At 42.3% G+C, this 21953-nt stretch overlaps 1 protein-coding gene across 1 annotated transcript; it reads left to right on the top strand.

Annotated features, from left to right (window-relative positions):
• The first annotated feature begins 8018 nt into the window (after positions 1-8018).
• On the top strand, positions 8019-21470 carry C9H21orf91 (chromosome 9 C21orf91 homolog). Its single transcript, XM_035126570.3, has 5 exons — positions 8019-8081; positions 11569-11699; positions 17832-18365; positions 19380-19442; positions 20503-21470. The coding sequence occupies exons 2-5, from the start codon at positions 11576-11578 to the stop codon at positions 20661-20663; spliced, it is 882 nt and encodes a 293-aa protein (XP_034982461.2). The 5' UTR covers positions 8019-8081; positions 11569-11575; the 3' UTR covers positions 20664-21470.
• Positions 21471-21953: the final 483 nt, after the last annotated feature.

Genomic DNA, 21953 nt, shown 5'->3' with positions numbered 1-21953 from the left:
TTATTCACTGTGCAGAGCAGGATCCAGATCCAAGTTACACCCAGGAGGTCTTCAGCATTGCCAGGAATTTATTCTTCTTCTCTTCTTTTTTTGCAAAATGTGGGAGCTAACCTGGAGGGAGGTGGAACTGGAGACCAGAATATACCCGAAGAGCGACAGGTCCTGTTTTGGGGATGTGTGCTTCGGTCTCTCCTGCCACCCATCTCAGGAGCATGTATGGAAGGAACAGAAATTGGTTTCCTATTCTCTTCCTCCTTTAGCACCAGGCCCAGTTTTCAGGTTGCCAGAAGCTGCTGCATAACTGAAAGTTTGCTTTTGTGGGATCTCATTCCGCTGCGCGTAAACGCAGGGTGCAATTGCAACCAGATGGAATAACTTAATATGAAGCGCATCGTCTCATCTTTCTAGCAAAACCAGAGATTTGCATCGGTTTAAACAAAATACAGAGCCATGGGGCTTATTTTATTTGATGAAAACATGATGGTTTTCTTTAGCCAGAATGAGAAGAGTTGAAAATGGAAATTTTCTACTCGCTTAAAAATTACGTTTAGTACTGCCTTAATTTCATGCTTGATACAAACTCATAATTTCTTCAAGCTTGTAAGGAAGCATGAAGAAACCATGGGTTTTTATTGATGTTTGCTGCCAAGAACTTCATCAAACCCAATAAACATGGTATTTTATATTTACTCAAGAACCCATATGGCACATTACTTCTTTAAAATGGTCATTTGTTGTTTTTCCTCCTGCTGCGTGAGAAGAGGTCTAAAGATGCTGTTCAAGGTACATGGTTTTCTATCCCTTCTTTAGCAGCTCATTTTCTTGGCTCAGATGCGGCATCTGATTTGTAGGAAAGAGTTTTCAAAAGACGCAACCTCAGATAACAGCATTCACCAAAAAATGTTTCAGAATTAGATTACTAGGCGTTGTTTTATTTTTTTATTTAACTACCATCAGAGGAATAAAATTTCCAGATCCTATATTTCACCATAGAGTCAGTAATAGATAACTTTCCTTTCCTTTCTCCCCCTGCCAGCTTGGCTTACGCATTGGCCTGTGATGACGGGTTTCATGGCAAGGTTTTAGCGCTTGGGGCAGTGTTTTCTAGGAGGTAAAAACTTTAGTTCTCGACATAAACTTTCTTTAGCCATTTTGTCTGTTGATAGGAGAGAATCAGAAGTCCAGCAAAATAAACTTGGCATTACGGTAGCAAGTCCATTGCTAGAGAGATGGAAATTGGGGCATGGCCTGAGACGGAAATAATTCCTGTATCCTGTGCTAAAATGTTTAGGGGTACTTTCATTTTGACTCTAGAAAACCACCATTTTATAGTTCAAATTGGCGGAAATGAATACAGTAAATGGACAAAAGTACAAAGAATATGCATGGCCTCCTATTACACAGCTTGACAGCGCACAGTAACTTCCACATTGGCATGAGGTTGTGTGCACCGATTGCTCTGCTTGCTGTTGGTGCCCGTTGCCAGATGTCCTCCTTTCAAAAACCATGAATTTATCCGTTAACTTTGCTAACTGCATAGTTCATCAATTTTTCTTACCATTGTTCTTTTGATGGTACTTCCTATTTTGTGCTATTAAGATTCTTGCTGCTGTTGTTATTATTATGTTGGGCGGCTCCCAACAGAATTATTAAAATACACTAATTTATTAAAGATTAAAAGCTTCCCTAAACAGGGCTGCCTTCAGATGTCCTCGAAAAGTCTGGTGCTGGAAAGCCACAGGCAAACCATTGTTGCTGGAACTCTGTGGGGCTGCCCTTGTAGACGGTCGGAAAACTACCTTTGATCCAAAACACAGCTAGGATTTTAACTGGGTCCCAGCTGCTGGATTAAATTATTTCAGACTTGTATTACCTTTACTTGTTTCTGGGCTCGACTGAGCATACTAATGTTAATCTTCAAAGGTCTTAGTTACAGGTAGGTAGCCGTGTTGGTCTGATGCAGTCAAAACAAAATAAAAAAATCCTTCCAGTAGCACCTTAGAGACCAACTAAGTTTGTCATAGGTATGAGCTTTCATGTGCATGCACACTTCTTCAGATACCAAAGGTCTTGTCAGTCTATGACCTGATTACCTTAAGAACCGCCTACCCACTTACAAAGCTGCTATGCCTGAAGATCAGCTTCAGACGCTCTGCTCTGTGTCCCTTCCTTATTAGCAGTGTAATTAGAAAATGCAAGCCGTACCGCTTTGGTGGTGCAATAAACTTGTCAGAGAGATTTGTCAGAATCCTCTTCCTGTGTTTAGATGGGTGTTCAAGCAGGATTCTTGGATTGTGAAATGTTTGCTGCTGGAATGCTTTGGTCTGATGGTGCAATGACATCACACTAATAATTACTGTTTGCTGTGATGGATTTCTTGGTTGCTTTAAATATGACTTCATAAAAAGGGTTAAAAATGCTGATTAAGGAAAGCGCCAAACTGGAGACACATCACTACATAAAGTGCTAAAATAACCAAATGGAATCAGGTTCTGATGTGTCGTTTAGATTGTAAGCCTGAGAACAGAGGCTGCCTCTTTTTAAAAGTCTCTCTCTATAAGCTCTTGGGAGTCTTTTCTGCTGAAGAGCAGAGTAGAAATACTTTGTGGATATAAGAACACAGTCTCAACACTTGCGCCGTGCGACTCCTGCAGATTAAAGGAATATTTGGCAATACTATTGTCATTCTCAACCCAGTTAATTCAGAAAACAGAAGTGGCTTCACGGAAGAGGTCAGACAACACAAGAGGAGGCAGGAAAGATTTCTTCTTGTTTCTCACAGTGAACAGTTTGCGCAACTCAAGCTATGAATCACGCAAAGGCTCAACTCCAAAGGAGGCGCAATCGCTGTCCGCCACTTGCATAGGACAAACTTGGCAGAAGAGCAAGGCAGTGTGGCATAGCAGTCGCTGCTTCTCAGCCCAACCTATGTTCAGAAGCAGAGCACTTACCTTGCAAGCAGAAGGTCCCAGGTCGGCATCACTCCCTGCTGGCATCTCCAGGTAGGGCTGGGAGAGGCTACAGCCTGGAAACATGGGGAGCTGCTGCCAGTCAGTGTAGACTGTACTGAGCTAGATGGACAAACGATCTGACTTGGTATAAGGCAGCTTCCCATGTGGATAGAAGTGAGGGGGAATAGAAGGTACCTTTTATCATACGTGGTGGGCTTGTAAAGTAACTAAATGTTTCTGGGAGATGATATATAATGAAACAACAAAAAAAAAGAAATATCTTTTGTTTAAAAACCGGAAGCTTTTTTTTGTTAGGAATTATAGGTACCGAGATCCCAAAGGACCAGTAAAGGACTGTTCATGTACACGACAACAGCCGCACCGATACTATTAGCCCAGAAATGGAAGGATGAGACAACCCCGACCAGAGAAGAATGGCAAACCAAGTTGATGGACTATGCCAAAATGGCAAAATTAACTGGGAAGCTCAGAAACCAAGAAGACAAGAGCTTTAAAAAAGAATGGGTAAAGTTTATAATCTATTTACGAGACCATTGTAAGGCAGGTTAAAACATTAGCAGGATTTTAACCATGCTTGTAAAGTAACGGAAAGTATGGATAATTTGGAAGGATAAAAATTTGGATAAGTATTGATATGCAGTTGTAAATATTATCATTAGGGGACCCATGGAAGGGATGGGGGGAAGTCATGAGATTCAGAGCAATCTTGATATTTGGATCTTGAATTGCTTTTTGTTATATGTTTATACTTTTTAAAAATCAAATAAAAAGATTATAAAGAAATGAGGAGGGGGAATAGAACCATCCATGTCCAACAGCGGGAGAAGAACCGTGGCTCCACGTGGGGGTGGGGTGGGGATATCAGGCTGCAAAGGAGGAGTTCCTCTCCTTTCCTACACCCTCTGTTTTCCTTGCTGGAGGACCTGTAGTAGAAGGGGGCAGATCCACAGCAGGCATTTAAAGCACATGACTCCCGCCACCACCAAGAATCCTGGGGGCTGTAGTTTGGGTGCTGGGAATTGTAGCGGGGGGGGGACTACAGTTCCCAGGATTCTTTGCGGGGACGTTTTGTGTGCTTTATATGCAAGGGTTTAGATCTGGTCAGCAGGAACTCTTGCCGACAGGGTTGAAAGAGCCAACAGGAGCTCCAAAGCTCAGCTCCGTGGAGAAAAAAGGTGAGATATCAGTGCAAGAAATAAATATCAAGTCTGCACTTAAGTCTGCATTTAAGTGGTTTATTGCGCTGGGACACAGCATGGGACCCACACAGTCTAAGTTAAGGGATGGGTGTCAAGGAGCACCCGTGTTTTCTCTCCGACTACTACGTCAGGGAAAACCCCGGAGGGGTGAACGCCTCTCTATCCGGCCAGTTTCCGCCCTGCCTCCTCTCCTTCCCTGGAGTCATTTTCCCATGACGCACATAAGTGTCCGTTTCCCCTTATTTCTCAGCTGCAGAGATAGAAACATTATAGAATAACACGCCATCCTGTGGATAGAGGGTTACCGAGGTTTCACTGCCCAAGCCATTAATAATAATAATAAAATCTCCTAGCGCTCGTGGGAGCGGACCATAAAAATAATAGCATCATAGAATCGTAGTTGGAAGAGACCCTGGGGTCATCTAGTCCAACCCCTTGCCATGCAGGAATTTCAACTGAAACATCTCTGACCTCTCCTTAAAAACCTCCAAGGAAGGAGAGTCCCCCACCTTCCAAGGGAGACCATTCCACTGCCCAACATCTCTTACTGTCAGAAAGTTATTCCTGATGTTTAGTGGGAATCTCCTGTCTTGCAACTTGAATCCATTTGTTCAGGTCCTGCTGGAATGGGAGAAAGCAACTGTTATGTACTGAGCTGAATCCTAGAACAATAGGATTCAGAATCAGCGGGAGCTACCCAATCCAACTCCAGGTGGAAGTGAATCCGCAACCTGATTGGCCTGCTGGAGCAGCCAATCAGGCGGCTGGCAGAAGTGAATCTGCTACCTGATTAGCCTGTAGGAGCAGCCAATCAGGCTGCAGGCAAAAGTCAATCCACAATATAATTGGCCCACAGGTGTAGCCCTGAAGTAGCCAATCACGCAAGGCCCATTGTGTAAATAATGTATATAAGCAGATGGTTTTGGGAAAAGAGCCATTCGTCTTCTCTTCTCCTCCTTGATGACTATGAGCTGAATAAAGAGCATGAAATTCACTCTTGACTCCGAGTATATTTCACTGGCGACGAGGATGGGATCCTGCTGAGCTGACCGCCACCACGCACTGCACCGCAGCACCGCCACCTGCTGCACCGCTGCATCGCACCGTGCATCCAGGCTTCAGCTCCAGGACCCAAGGAACCCAGAATGGCAACCGACAGCAGCTTCTCGCCATTCAAACCAGCATCAGGAGACTGGGAAGGGTACGCCGCCCGTTTCAACTTCCTCCTGCAAGCGAAAGAAGTCACCAACGATGCCATGAAGAGGGCGACATTCTTCAGCGTCTGTGGAGAGGAGACGTTTGAAATCGCCCGGGCTCTCCTTACACCTAGAGATGTCGCTACCGTCTCTTACAAAACAATAATGGAACGGCTGAAGGAGCACTTCTCACCACAGCCCTCGGTGGTAGCTTGCCGAAATGCCTTCTACGCAAAACGGCAAGCCCCGGGGGAAACCATAACTGGGTTTGTGACCTCCCTCCGCCAAGCCGCCCGGTTATGCAACTTCTCAGAATTGGAGAACATGCTTCGTGACCGCCTCGTCGGTGGCCTGAGGGACGAGATGTTGCAACGACGCCTCTACGCCAAAAAAGACCTCACGTTCCAGATTGCTCTGGAGGAAGCCCTGGCAACCGAAGCCGCCGAGAGGTCAACGCAAGAGGCACGACCGGCCCCGCCATCCCAACCGAGGGTCTACCACGAAGACCTCACCGACGAATCCGAATCTGACAGGGAGGAAGTACACCGAGTACAGCGGCGCACTCAAGCAGCACACACACCACAGCAGCCTCGACGAGAAGGAGGGAACTGTGCAAGCTGCGGGGAGAACCACGAGAGGAGGACCTGTCGTTTCTTCAACGCAGAGTGCAGGCAGTGCAGAAAATTGGGACACATCGCCCGGGTGTGTCGGGCTCGACTCACCCGTCGACAAGCATCAGATGACCGACCCAGGAGCCCCAGGTCACACGGCACCATGCACCAAGGCAACTCGACGGAGATCACGGACTACCAGGTATTCCAGTTGCCCCATCCCAGCACAGAGAAAATTTATATAGAGGTACAGATAGAGGGAGCCCCATACCGCATGGAGCTGGACACGGGTTCAACTCTATCCATAATCTCGGCCCGAACATTAAGGGAACTGTGCCCTAATGGGGGTCCCAAACTAAGGCCGGCCCCATTCACCCTCCGGGACTTCCAGAAACGTAAGGTCCCTACTATGGGGGTGGGGACCTTCAGGGTGCAATATCGAGGGCGAAAGCAACAATTGGACTTGCTGGTAGTTAAGGGCCCCTACGTTAGCTTACTGGGACTGGCATGGTTTGGCAACCTTGCTCCATCTTTCATGTGACAGCCCTTGAGATATTTGAAGCTGGTTGTCGTATCTCCTCTCAGTCTCCTCTTTTCCAGGCTAAACATACCCAGCTCCTTCAACCATTCCTCCTAAGGCTTGTTTTCTGGACCCTTGATCATCTTAGTTGCCCTCCTCTGCACATAATTCCAGATTGTAGCAGAACCATGGAACTGCTTAAGGGCCCTCTCAGTCTTCATTTTGAAGTAAGCCCCATGCCCTAGTGACTTGCACACAGACATATTGAAGTTTTTAAAGGTTTTTGAGTAAGTACAATAAATGTTCATATAAGAAATAAGACCTGGAGAGAGAGAGAGAGAGAGAGAGAACAGGAATTTTCTCTTTGCTAGTACTGTCTGTCTGTCTGTCTCTCTCTCTCTCTCTGTGTGTGTGTGTGTTACAGGTAGGTAGCCGTGTTGGTCTGACATAGTCGAAACAAAATAAAAAAATTAAAAATTCCTTCTAGTAGCACCTTAGAGACCAACTAAGTTTGTCATTGGCATGAGCTTTCGTTTGCATGCACACTTCTTCAGATACCACTTTTTATTATTATTTTGTTTCGCCTGTGTGTGTGTGTGTGTTCCAATCACCCTTGTTGTTGTTTACATGTACAGTATATACCGTTCTTTGAGGATCACAGGCCAGTTTGCAACATAAAAGCACAAAAATACATAACAAACAAAACAAGCAAGCAAACGTATGCAAACATATCAGCTGTTCAGTGAACATGCAGCAAACATTTGAGTGCTCAGAGAGTGCACTCAATGACTAAAACAATATTTAAAATAAAAGAATCCAAAGGACGCTTTTCTTTTCTTTTTCTTTTTTAAGGGAATGGATACATTTGCGAACTCTCATTTCACCTCTTCATTAAATGCTCCCTAGAATGGCTTAGGGAGCGATTCAGTAGGAATTATCCTATTTGAAAAGCACGGCTCTTGCAAACTAGACATTCCCCGTGTGCATAGCTGCCAAGTTATCCCTTTTTTAAGGGATTTTCCCTTATGCTGAATAGGCTTCCTCGCGAGAAAAGGGGAAACTTGGCAGCTATGCCCGTGTGGGCTGCTGCAACCCTGCGCTCCATCCTCTGCAAAGTCTGTTGCTCTGCTCTCCCCTCCCCGCAGGAAGAAAGCAACCGACAGAACCCAGAAACTTAGGCTTGGCGCGCCACTCTACATTTTCTGTCTGTCTCTGCGCTCTCAGGTAGCGCGCGACGCCTATTCCGGCCGGGCCCATTGGTGTTTGTGTGGGCGGGGGTGTTTGTCTGTTTTGCGTGCGGACAGAAGTAAAGCCAGTCCGCTTTCTGAAAGAAACGCGAGCAGAGCAGATAAGACGACTACCGAGAAGAGGAAAAGGGGAAAAGCGAATAAACGCGCGCACACAAAAAATGAGGACACAGACGCGCACCCCCTTCTCTGGCACGCAATGGTCTAGTCCGAGTGGGCGGGGCTCCGGGCGCGAGGAGGCCAAGCGGAGCCCGTCCCTCGCCTTCTTCCCTCAGACTGTGCTTGGTGCCTCCGGAAGATAGAAGTGGGGAGCGCGGCGGGCGAAGCGCGGATACGGTGAGGGGAAGCGACGGTTTCCGTGGGGTGGGCCAAGGGGGTCTTGACCAGGGCCGGCCCTCAGGCGAGGCGAGGCGAGGCGGCTGCCTCAGGCGGCAGGGACGGCCTTCCTCCATTCTCCTCCTGGTTCCCGTTGTAGGTCTTCCCTCCTCCTCCTCCTCCTCCTCCTCCTTCCCCGGTAGCTCTGGCCCTTAAGACAATGCGAACGTCTCTCAGCGCTGCTCTTGGATGATGGTGACCATTCACTCCTCTTGTCGGAGCGCTGTTGATAACGGCGACTATAGGGTTAACTGTTAGAGTGTTAGATGTGGGGGGGGCTCCCCCTCCCCCTCCCCCTCCCCGTGGCTGTTGGGCAAACGGGCAAAAGGTTTAAAAGAGGAGCGTTAAAAGAGGACTGCTGTTCCTTCTGAGAAGGTATTAGGTTGGGTCCCCATGAATGGGAAGTTGGTAAGGGGCCCGGTTTAAGGGGGAAGCGTTAACGATCATGATATTTGCATTGGTTAGAAGAAGGGGGGCTGTTTGAGGGTATTAAGATGAGCCTCGGTGGTAAGTGGATAAATGGCGGGTTTAAAAGAGAATATTTATTTAAATAATGGTGTGTGTGTGTGTAGTTTAAGAGGAGTTAATAATACACGTGTGTGTGTACGTGTGTGTGTGTGTATATATATACACACACATACACACACACACACACAGACATGTTTTATAACTACATGTACATAATATATAGTGGGTTTAAGTGGAGTTAATAATGCGTATGTTTACTAAGGGAATAGGCATGCCAAGTGAGGTACCCTTTATATTAGCACCCTTGAATTGAATTGAAATGAAAATCACCATTGTACATTGTTCAGCATGGTTGCCCCTGCAGAATCCCTATACTGAATGTAGTGTGGAGGCATGTTTAGGGAAATCTACATCCTGGTGGGTTTTGGTAGTGCTGGAGCCATACTTATGGCTAGTGTTTTTTTGTGGGGGGGGGAGGGGGAGTGTTTATGTGCCTTGTGAAATCTGCCATGGAGAAAATGTTGAGGCTGTGCTGAATCCACTTCTCCCTGCATGTTAATTGCTTCTCCATCAACCTTCCCCTCTTAATTGTGGTTCTTGACTTATTTTTTATTTACTTGTACACACACACACACACACACACACCCTCCCCCAAAGCAACATAGATGTGTTTCCCAGGCAAGTCACTCCATCTGGGCAGCAACTTGGCCCTAGACCCTGCTTAGTGTCAGCTAGGTATGCTCATAGCTCTGAAACTCCCACTTGGTGCTAGCTAATAGAATATTCCGAATAGTACCGAGGAGGCAGAGTGAGTAATGGAGCAGCCTTATTTAATTAAGCGACATGGTTTAATTTTGAAACAAAAAGGACGATCCCAGCACCTGAACACAGTGGCTAATTTGTAGGGCAGAGATTAGGTTAGATTCTGTTTTTGTATTGCTTCACACAAAGGACTACCAAATCAATTTGCAGTGGCAGCAATCATACAAATCCATTAAAAGTGTTGATCCACGAAAATCACCCAACAGCATACAGAATCCACCCTACCTACTTAATGATGAGATGGGGAGCATGCTGCCCAAATACTGCTGGAGCACAATCCCCTTCATCCCTGACTATTGCCAGTGCTGTCTGGGCTGGTGGGTTTTTGGAATCGAACAAGGTTTCATGTGCTGCAGATTTACCACTTTTACTGAAAAACATGTGGCTCTGAGCATGTATTAGGTACATCTCCCTTGCCACAGCCAGCCCCATTTCAGGGAATCGGGATAAGAAGTTAGCTTTATTTTCTGTTTAATTTTTAAGACAACAAGGGAGACTGGTCGAAAGGGCAATCCTTATTGGTTCTGTCAAAGCGAGCAATTTTTTAAAAAATATTAAGGGTGACATGTATTTCTCCTAGAAGATGAGCCAGTGTGATCTAGTGGATGCCTTGATTCTCAAAGATGTAGGTTGATAACTACAGAATGCTCTATTGGCCAGTTCTCTATATTCTTTTGTTTTCATTTCTTTTTTGTAAAAAGATGACCTAAGTTGCATACACATGATTAATAATAACAATAACAAAATAAATTTATATACCACCCTTCATCTGAGGATCACAGAGTGGCTTACAGTATACAAAACACAAAATACACAACATAATAATGAATACCCCATGGGAGTTGTAGTTTACGCCTCACAGAGCTACAGTTTCCAGCACCCTTAATGGAATAGTTTCCATATTATTTTGGGATGGGGGTGCTTTAAATGTATAGTGTGTATGCAGTCCTAGTCTTCTCTAGGACAACCAGCCTCAGAATCCTGGTTTTAGTTTCTGTGGGTATTAAACAGAGTACTTCCAATCTCTTGAAGGCCTTAAGTAAAACTCAAATGAATGTTCTGCATAGTTAATGGACTCTTAATAGCTAATAAACAGTTTGAGAGAGAAACAATTTCAATTTACTACAGAGGATGCTGGGTTTCATTAACTTACCATTTATATCAGCAGCCTGATGAATTGAAAATCATCATCATACATTATTCGGCTTGATTGCCCCTGCAGAACCCAAGCCATATACGGAATGTAGTTTAAACAGGATGTTCTAGCCAAATGACATGACAATCCTTAATTACAACTCTAGTGTATTGCACAGGAGATGTGATCGAGCCTTTTAACCATTCCAGATTAATACTCACAGTGCCAGCTGTGTTAGGAAAATATGTAAGGCCAAACATGTACAGTATAGGCTTCAGATGACTTTGGAGGCATTGTTGTGGGTGTGGAACTCCTTCCCACAAGAAGTTAAGACAGCCACCGTCCCTACTGAGTTTCAGACATCTGGTCAGAACAGTTTTATTTCAGGAGGCCTTTGTACCCTGGATGCTTCTCAGAAGTTTTACATTTTTCTTTTCTTTTTTAGATTTAAACTTTGGAGGTTTAAATTGTGATGTAAACTTTGTGTGTAGTATATTTTTTTGCTGTAAGCCACTTTAAGACCTACGTAGTGGAAATTGGAATATAAATATTGAAATAAAAACTGCGAATTGTGATGTGTTCATGTTTTTAGACAAGTGACAAAAAAGCAAAATACATCTGTGACTGCCAAACTGAATTGGCACATTTTTTTTTAAATCCCTAAATACAGTTAATTGTTCACAGGAAAAACATCATGAGCATGTCAAAGGGCATTGTTTTCCTTTCATATCAGGTTAGAGAACCACAGAAGAGCGTATAATTTAAGCACTTGCTCAGTGAGTTTTAAAGTATTTAGGCCATGTAGAGCAAACCAAATGTGGAAAATACTAATCCTGTAGGCTTGAAATTATGAAAATGTAGAATAAAGGATGTCTAGAAATAAGCCTTCAGTTTTAAATCGATGGGAAATGGAAAACAGAAACTTTCAGGTGCATTACTATATGTTCAAATTTAGGTTGTGGTTAGTGCTAGGATGTGGTTTTTTTCAGCCTTCACAGGGTAACAGGGCATTTTCTCTTTTAGGGACACTATGAACGAAGAGCAGTTTGTTAACATTGACTTGAACGATGATAATGTTTGCAGCGTGTGCAAGTTAGGAACAGAAAGAGAGACGCTCTCATTCTGCCACATTTGTTTTGAGCTAAACATTGAAGGTAAGTGTAGCCTAACATTGAATAATAATACTGTGCCATTGAGGCTTTGGGAAATTTTGAAAGGAAATTCTTATTCTTATTATTGGAAGAATGTCTCTTTTACTAGAAAAGTAGTATATAAATACAACATTTTAACTATTAGTATATTTGTGAAAATTATCTCCACTAAAAAACATCTGCAGTAATAGAGACAAATTCAAAAGTAGTCACTAAATAATACAGATCACTTGTTGGACTTTTTCAGGGTTTAAGGATCTAAAATAAATGCAAGATAACCTACTGTTTCTAAGCAACCACATTATGTCATTGCCAGATGGAGTAGCCATCTGTAAAAACAACTGAGTTTTGTGACATCTTAAAGACGAACCAATTTATTATAGCATAAGCTTTCTCATATCAGATTTTATTTATTTAACAAGGTTTGTATGCCACCCAAAAAACCCCAGTAACCCTCTAATATATGGAATGGAATATATGGTCACAGGTATATAAACACTGAGCGTTGAGAGACAAAATCTTAGTGAGGTCTGAGGGAAATGAAACACACAGATGATATATATACTGTATAACAGGCACGTCCAACAGGTAGATTGTGATCTACCAGTAGATCACTGGATGTCTGTGGTAGATCACTGCTAGATCACTCGCACCCCTAAAAAAAGCTCACCCAAAAATTTCCTCCTCCCTAAAAAAAGCTGAACTATGACCTGAAGCCCTAAACAAAAATGGGCCTCCCTCCCTCCTAAAAGAAGCTCAACAAGTTTGACCTAAACCCAAAAAAAGGGCTCCCCTTCCTTAAAAAAACTCAACAGCTTTGACCTGAACCCCCCAAAAGGGGGTAGATCACTCCCAGTTTTTAACTCTGTGAGTAGATCAGAGTCTCTTGGGAGGTGGCCACCCCTGCTGTATAATATGTTGGCTGTCATTTAGAGCCTGTCAGTGTGCAGCAGAAACTCTTGCTAGTCTTGTTTCCTAGTAATGGTTTAAAATACTTTCAAACTGAAAACTTGTCAGGATCCAGAATGACTGTGGGGTTAGCCTGATGCCACTACTGTACTAAAGACTTAAATTCAGACACAGGAAACCTGCGTTCACATTCCTGCTATGCTTTGAGATTTACCTTATGGTATTAAGCAAGATGCTAACTTTAAGCTTCATCTCCCTCACAGGGTGTTTGTGTGAATTTTTTTTTAAAAAAATCACTCAGTTTGGAGAAGAGAGGATAGGAATACAACTCAAATCTATTGGGCTTGCACTATATGCATTTGAGCCCTGTAAATAGTTAATTTACTCTCGAGCTTTTTGTAACTTTATAATCTGATAATCAGGATTTGAAGGACTGCTAGTTTAGTTAACCGATACTCGCATTTGCCCAGTCTTTAAATAAACACCTGTGCATTTCTAAGCACGCATTTACTTAGTGATTTCAGTTTCCCTTATTCTCAGTTTTGTTACAGATACATTTCTTGACAAACATTTGGTCTCAAACTTGTCTTTAGAATACACAGTGCTGTGTTGAAATATGAAGTTTAACTGCTCTTTAGTAATGGGTTTGTGGGCTCCAAACAATAGAAATTTGACCTAGAATAATAGTTAAATTGTACGTTTCTGTACGGTATTGTATATTCCAAAAGACAAGTGGAAGCATGTGCATTTTGTCGTAAACTGTATTTCGTAAGAGATGAACAAGTCCCAAGTAAACAAGTCTAAACATATTTCTGTAGCAATAAACATTTGCTGGTGTTCCATCCAGTAATATCCTTTCTGCACAAATGACTTTAGAATTTTACCTCATATTTTTTTAAGGAAACAAAGGTTACCAGACTGCAGTCAATGCTGTTTTTTAAATACCCGTCTAGGCAGCAAAGCTGATTGAGGATTGTTGATCTATAGCAACAAATAGATCCCCTTTCCCTAATTTGCCCTATTTGGAATCTAATGATCGGGCAGATAAATATTGAGCAGTTGTTACTAAAATGTTACTTGGTAACAGAAGTGGAAAGCACTCTACTTTTTCTGAGTGCTGTCACAGGAACAAGGACTACACTGGCCACTGGTTTGTGCAGGACCTTCTATGCTATATCCTGCAGCAAATTACCTGGTAAAGAACAGTTTTTTAAAAACAGTGCTGTTGCAGCATTCTGAAGGGTTTGTTGGCTTGCTAGTAAAATGGAGAGAAGAAAAATGACTTAAAAACCAAACCAGTTTGCTTTGTTCAGGTTTCAGAGTACAGTGGCAAGTGTCCTGCTTACCTTGGCTGGGCTCACAAGGTTCAGCTCAATGTTTGGAAGATGTCTTGTTGCTGTTCATTCTCTTCCAGAGTTCTCCCAATCTGCAAATTTTTAGCTGTAAGGAAACCTGACTCTTTTTAAATGGTTTTTAGGTGTTGTTTGTTTTATTTTTAAATTGGATTGCTTTGTTGCTGTGTTTCACATTCTGGGCTCTTTTAGGCGCCAGGGGTTGGGTTGAAATTTTATAATAAGTAAATAAAATAAGGCAGTGGGTTAGACTGAATGATCCTCCTGTTTTGCAGTCGTATGATCATTCCAGACCTGTATCTTAATGGCCTATTATCTTGGTAACAATTCCCCTGAAACAAAACAAAAAGTTCTGATCAATTGATTAATTCACTCAATGCTATTACTTTGTAGTAAAAACACTTCAAACCATCTCTTTTAATCAATTAAGGAATAATTACTCCACACAGCATGCTTTTTAAATTTGATTAGTTATCCCATTGAGTTCCGTTTAAAAACCTTTACAAAATCTACCTCTCCACATGTACAGAGTAACAAAGCAAAATCCTAAAATGGCCTTTTACTTAATTATCAGCCACCTAGGGATAATTGCATCTAAGGAAATAAAAACTTGGGTGCCATCCAACCTGGAGAAAGGGTGGTGGTGGAGAAGAGGCACAAACGATGGATGTTAACAGCTAGCTGGCAAGTCCTGGCATCAAAGCTGTGTGTGTGCGCCTGTTCATGGCTCTTTGAACTTGCCCAGCTGCTAGCGCAGCTCTTTGGATTAGAGACTTGCACACAAAGAGAAAACAAGCCCAGCAGCTATTGTGTAACACAGCAACATGAGCTGGGTACAAAAGCTGATGCTGGCTGTTCCATATAATGAGATCTTCCATTGTAGAAGGCTGTAGAAAAGAATAAATGCCTACTTCAAAATACATCTGCACCTGTTCTGAAATACTTCTTGAAAAGCTGATGATTTAGTTCCTACTTTCTTTACATGTATATGCTTGCTGTTCGAAGCATCTGTTTTATATTTAGCCAAGATAGGAATATGTTGGGACATGAGTTCCCTTTCAGAATTTTAATTAAAGCTTTTCAAATATAGAGGGTCCTCCCAGGCATAATATAAGTAGCTGCTGGCTGAGAGCTGCTTGTCAGTTCAGTTGCAACTCTACAGGGAGATAATCCTTCAGATTTAACATACTGGCTAAATGCCTTATGCTAGTATGGCTGAATGCCTAAATGCCTTGGTAAGACTGCATTTTTCCATACTCAAAACCAGCAGTACCACAGACTAATCTGCTTGCGCAGTAATAAGCTGCCAGAAATCATTGCATCTTGATTTTCTGGCACAGTCCCTCATGGTGTTGGTGAGGCAGTTATACAGGGTATTAACTGGATTTAGTAATCTGATATTTTTGTTATTGATATAAATAGCAGTGTCTTTAAATATTTTTAAACAATACCATCAGCTTGATTGGCAGATTCATAGTAGACTGAGAGAACTAATATAAATATTATTTCCTCATTTTAAAAAGTCAACTGTTCTTTGGAATAAATTCTGCTCAGCCAATGTATGCCTCTGTCACTTTACTGCAGGTGTTGTACACTCAATTGAAAACTTCCATGAAGATTCTAGTGCATCATACATAATGCTTAACTATGGTTTAACTTGAAACAAGTGGTGTGATGATGCAATTTAGGGTTCTTTCTGTAGACTGCTTTGAGGTTTTTTGCAATCAGGTTGTGTAAATTTAATGAAATTAATCAAAAGTCCACATTTTGCTCCCGGCCATGCTGGAAGCAACGAAGCACAAAGCTTTTCTTGTTGTGTCAGTCAAACGTGAGTTCATGGTTTGTTTCTTCTCCAAGCTCCTGGTTTGAATCTTCTCCAAGCACAGCACAAGCAGTAGCCAAGGTTTGTTTGAGGGAAACAAACCATGAACTTTGCTTTGCATGGCCAGGAGCAAGACCATGCTGGAATCAACTATGGTTCCGTGTAATGCATGAATACAGATTCTGTTGGATGTTGGGGTGCAGAATGTGAAAATCTCCCCTCCATGTGTTTTGGGGGGCAGTATATGTGAAATAAATGAGCTTCTCAATGAGATTGAGAAGGAAGATTAGATTTAATCTTTCCCAACTCCTATAGATGAGAGACAAAACCCATGTGTGGAATGGAACAAAACTGTTTTTGTCATTCTTCTGGTGAAAACAGCAACACATTTTTTGCTCAGTGGAGAATTACAGTTGCTGCACTGCCATACTCATTTATTTCACATTCCATAATCTGCTTTATGATGGATGTTCCCAGAGCTTTTCCTTGTCAAAACCGAGCCTATTTAAAGGTGCTTAGATAACAGAGATTCTGTGCAGTAACTCTGCAAAGCATCACTTTCCAGTCCTGTGAAAGACTGTCTTGGTGCCATGTTAAAGGAGCTGATGCCCTGAGTGACTCTAGCTATCTCAGTATAGTGGTACCTCTGGTTACGGATTTAATTCGTTTTAGGGTGCCGTACACACCCCGAAAAATCTGTAACTAGAGGTGCCGCTTCTGCGCATGCGTGAGCAGCAAAACCCGGAAGTATACACTTACGGGTTTGCCACAGCTGTAACCTGGAGATTCCATAACCTGGAGGTTACTCAACATGAGGTACCACTATATAGTACCTCTCATTTTTTGCCGTAAACCAAAGATCAGCAACCTAAGGCCAATGGGCCACAAGCGGCCCACAGGGGTCGTTTACCGGCCCACAAGCCACCACCGAGCTGCCCGCTAGGCGAGTCCCCATACGCTGCGCTAAACCAGTGCAGCGCGGGAACTTGCTTTCGTGGCGCCGGAAATCACGGGCATGCGCTCCCACAATCCGGCCCACAGAGGGGGCTCCGCGGCAGTGAACTGGCCCAGGCAAGGTAAGCCTTGCCGACCCCTGCCATAAACATTAATCTAGAGATGTTAACCTATAGGTTACCAGAGCATAGGTGACGGAAGTTAGGCTGTCCTTGTCCAGATAGGGGCACAGCTGAACCACTGTATTTTTGTAGACTGTAAATTCTTGCCTTAGTCTTAATAACATTCAGTTTGGTTTATGTACGGTATGATATAAAGGTAGGTAAAGGGTAAAGGACCCCTGGATGGTTAAGTCCAGTCAAGGGCGACTATGGGGTTGTGGCGTTCATCTCACTTTCAGGCCAGCGTTTGTCCTCAGACAGCTTTCCCGGTCATGTGATCAGAATGCCTAAACTGCTTCTGGCCAAACGGGACACTGTGATGGAAACCAGAGCGCATGGAAACATTGTTTACCTTCCCGCCACAGCAGTACCTATTTATCTACTTGCACTGGTGTGCTTTAGAGCTGCTAGGTTGGCTGGGACAGAGCAACAGGAACTCACCCTGTCGCACAGATTCAAACTGCCAACCTTCTGATCAGCAAGCCCAAGAGACTCAGTGGTTTAGACCACAGCCCACGTCCTCCCCTTTCTTATGGAACAAGTTGAACTATACCAGATGGAGTCATACGATGATGAATCCAGGCAAGACTAGTCATTATTCCAGGTGGGTCCTGTTACTTGGGGACTCCCATCACTGGTATATTTAGCTTCCTCATAGTCACTTAGACTGATCCTCTGTGGTAGTTCCTAGGTGCTGAGGTTGTGGAAGTGGAGATTCTTTTATTTCATTATATAGGGGTGTGGATAACTCTTTGAGCTGCTTATGAGAAAAATTAAGTGACTATGAGATACAGAAAATTACCTTTTTATCAACCTTGTGTTCTTGCAACCTGTGTCTAGTCTTCATTGAGTGCCGATTTCTTCTTAAAATATCTGCAGCCTACAATTTAATATAATTGAATTACAGTGTCCACTTGTAATTTTTTTCTCCCCTCAGGAATACCAAAGTCTGATCTTCTGCATACAAGATCATTAAGGGGACACAGAGACTGTTTTGAGAAATTCCACTTAATCGCAAACCAGAGTTGCCCACAGTCAAAACTCTCCAAGAGCACATATGCAGAAGTGAAAAACATATTGAGCAAAAAAATTAACTGGATTATACAGTATGCACAAAACAAAGATTTGGATTTGGATTCTGAAAGTTCCAAGCAAGCACAGCATCAACTGTTTGGCTTTAGACATCAGAGAGAGAGAAAGCTACTTCCGCAATATGATTCCCAAGTTCCTAAATACTCTGCAAAATGGATAGATGGAAATTCCGGGAGTATTTCAAACTGTTCACACAGTATTCTAGAACCAAGAGAATCCAGCGATTTTAGACTTGATATGTTGCAGCAAGCAGGTGCTACCTTACACTGTAGTAGTTCATTGTGGTCTAGTCATGACCAGTCAGCGGAGATGGGGAAAGCTGAAACAGGTCCAGATACCCAGGTCCAAAGAAGACATCCACAGTACAGCAGGGAGCAATGTAAGTGGAAGAAGTGCTTATGCTTATGTGTCTCGATATTTTTGTTTTAAATGTTTGTAAAGGCATTTTTAATAGCTTTTAGTAATTGGACAATCATCTGAAAGTCAGTGGAAATGGGAAAAGAGTAAATGTCGCTTGCTAGTATCTGATTGTCAAATGCACCATGAAAGAAGGGAAGTCTTCCTTTTTGAGTTGATGTGCAAACACTAAAATTGTATTTAACTTTGAGCGTTTCATTGACACACTGGATTCACTCCAGCGATTAACACTTAAGCAGAAGGGGGGGGGGTCTTCTGAGTTCACACAAGTGTAGAACCCGTAAATGTAAAGACTTCGTTTTAAATCAGCAGATTTTGTGTTGTGTTTAGGATTGCAGCCTCATGACATTTACAAGGGAGTAAGCTCCATTGAGTGTATGGAAACTTACTTCTGGGGAAACATGTATAAGATGACACTGTTAATACGGTAGTATCGATCTCTTTGCATGCTTAATTTAGTGTCTAGTAAAGGTTTTACAATCCTGGAGCAGCTTTGAAGGGTGCAGAAGTGTTGTGTGCTGGTGGGTGGGGAACTAATAACAAGCAAGAGCTACTTTGCCTGTTAAGCCTGTTCAGTTTTTATGGCCACAGTAACCCCAGTGGACATCTTCTCATTTGTTTCCCCCAAAGGGATGTTTATAACCCGGACCAGATAAGAGTGTGACACTGCATGGGATGTGACATAAAGGGCACAAATTCACATTAAGGCAGTTGTATGAACTTAAGTCTTGCACTTTTTCACTCCTGGGTATTTGGGGTTGCCATGTTCTTCTGAACATTATTACCCTAAGTATGTTGCTGCTTTCCATTTTACTGACTTGTGACTACAGTAGAATGAAAAAGCCCAACATTCAGTTATGTTAGTCTTGGTTACCCTTCAAAATGGTTTGTTAAAACATTTTTGTAGGTCACACCTCCTTTGCTTCTCCTCCTACTCTCTTTTGTCTGGTGGCTTATGGTTTTTTTCTTGTTTCAGTGAGTAAGATGACTCTTGCAGAAGTGGAACAGCTGATTGCGAAACTTCTCAAGCAAATCCAGGGTAAGGTGAATTTTAATATCTGCCTATTGATTGGTCCTCCCCAAAATAAATAAATACATAAAGGAAAAAAGACACTGCTAGTTTTATGTGTAGAAAATACACTTTTTTCTCCCCATGAAAAAAGTAGAAATCTTGGGAAATAGAAACAAATTAATTTTGGAGACTACCATGTAAAAGCATCCATCTGCATTCTAGAAAGTGTCATGTATTCTACTCATATATTGATCCACAGTAGAATCCCAATTTATAGTTAACAGGGTAGAAACTTAAACACATTGCAGGATTCCCAGAAAATAGACCAGAGGCAATTAACTTCCTGACAGTAAGAGCTGTTCGGCAGTGGAATTTGCTACCAAGGAGTGTGGTGGAGTCTCCTTCTTTGGAGGTCTTTAAACAGAGGCTTGACAGGCATATGTCAAGAATGCTTTGATGGTGTTTCCTGCTCGGCAGGGGGTTGGACGGGATGGCCCTTGTGGTCTCTTCCAATTCTATGATTCTAATATTTCATCCAGCAGAGCTTTACTGCTACTGAAGGCAAATGAGCATAATGATCACAAATCCAATACATTCAGGATTGGCACTGTCCATAAGAAATCCAGTTGCAGCAGACTTTACTTAAACCTACAATAACTTATAATAAGACTAAACCTTAACACTATATACAGAACACCACACCAGAAGGAAGAGGGACAGAAAGAGAGACCCAGGCTTCTTCTGGCCTTATTATTATAGTCAGCATGACCTTGACAGAAAAAAATAACAGAACCAGTTTAAGCCAGCTGTACTCAGCTTCTCTGAAGGAATAACCCAAACATCATGAACCTTCTGCTTGTTTCTTTCACATAGAGAAGCTTCCAGAACCCTCTTGAATTAATTAGAAAATGCAAGATCTCTACGCATCAGATCAATACTTTCTGTACTAAGAAATACAAACTGACAGAAAGGGCTCTAGGTTACTGATTTATAGGTTCACAATTTTCATTTTGTTTTTAGTATCTTGTAAATAAAACTACAAAATTGCAAAGTGATTGGACTAACTTGATGCTGATATTTATTTCAGATGTGTTTGAAGAGCTGACTACACAAGTACAAGAAAAAGACTCATTGGCTTCACAGCTTAATGTCCGTCACATTTCTATTGAGCAGCTGCTAAAGAACTGTTCAAAATTGCCATGTCTACAGATGGGACGGGCAGCAATGAAATCCAATATCTCCATATAGCTGCAGCAAAGCTTGCCTTTCCCTGCTTTGTTAATCTTATACAGTTGCATACTCAAGCAGTATTTTGGAAAATTCTAAACATGTATGCATTGCAAAACACAATGGAAGTTACATACAGTGCTCTTTTTTAAAAGAAGAGGAGGAGGAAAAGTGCACTGGAGACTAGTTTGACTCTGGAAGTCATCTGATCTCCTCCCAAAATTTGTTACGTTCCTTCCAGGCACTGATGATAAATACTTTGGTGTGACTTAACAAAGACTTCTGACTGCCTGTAAATAGCCTGGAGCGTTAGCTGATAAAATGCAGTTTTTAGGTACGAAGAAAACGATGGCGCAACCAGTATTCATGAAGTCTACATTTCTTATTTATTGTAAGCAATATTTTATTACTGAAATTTTATACAAGAAGAAACTATTTTAGGTACTTTTCCACATCTCTTTATAAAATGATATTTGAATGATATATAACATTTTTGCCTTGTGTAATGATGGTTTACCCTTTTTTCAAGTCTGTGTACTTAACTTTCATGATGGAAATTGTTGGGTTTTTTTTAAAAAAAAAGTTTCCCAAAGACACAATCTCAGTGGCTATAATGCATTACTTTTATTTTTTGGCAGTGTACAATTTTTTGGGCATGGGTTGTATCTTAACAGAAGAAATCTAAGCACAGCACCTCCTTTTCGGAATGATGGTTCATGTTTTGTTAATATATGAAGAGCTGGGTTTTGGTTTCGTATGTGAGTTTTTAATGCTTAATAAAAGTATATGGCTTCAAAGAAATAAACCTATAATACCTCATGGAAATAATTGTAGTATTCTTTTAATGCTCTGCCTGATATCTCACAAACTCCTTGCACATAGAAAACTAGGGTATTAAGTAAGCTAGGCTTAGAAGCCTTACCTTGTACATGCGACCACCACTGATGGGCACATGACTAAGGGCAAAATACAGCAAACAGCTGTAGTTTATGCAGTTTGTTCCTGCGAACATCCTACTACAAAAAGTGCTTTGAAATCTGGGGTGCATGATGTTATACAATGCCCGTCAGGGAGAAACTACTTGTGCATTTGTTCGGATATCATCTCTGGTAATTACACTTCTGTGGTAAAACTCTGTTTTGACTGATTAAAGTTGTAGTTGAGTATTTGCCTTCGAGACTTCATCTCTCTCGGCATCTGCATCCAGCCTTTGTTTAACAAGCATCTTGGCAAAGGTCCAGAGAAGGAGCTGCTTATGCCCAGTGGGACCTGTCTTGTGATCATTTTAAAGCATTTTCCTCCCAACTTCAG

This window comes from Zootoca vivipara, chromosome 9 (genome assembly GCF_965207765.1).
Source record: "Zootoca vivipara chromosome 9, rZooViv2.hap1.1, whole genome shotgun sequence".
In the NCBI taxonomy this organism is placed as follows: domain Eukaryota; kingdom Metazoa; phylum Chordata; class Lepidosauria; order Squamata; family Lacertidae; genus Zootoca; species Zootoca vivipara.
Note: the sequence above shows the minus strand (reverse complement) of the source record. Positions and strands in the feature narration are given on the sequence as shown.

Excerpts from the sequence above, each read along its gene's own strand:
- C9H21orf91 (XM_035126570.3), top strand. The coding sequence starts at position 11,576 with ATGAACGAAGAGCAGTTTGTTAACATTGACTTGAACGATGATAATGTT. Across the intron at positions 11,700-17,831 it reads TTTTGAGCTAAACATTGAAG|GAATACCAAAGTCTGATCTT; the intron begins GTAAGTGTAGCC and ends TTCTCCCCTCAG. Across the intron at positions 18,366-19,379 it reads ACAGTACAGCAGGGAGCAAT|TGAGTAAGATGACTCTTGCA; the intron begins GTAAGTGGAAGA and ends TTCTTGTTTCAG.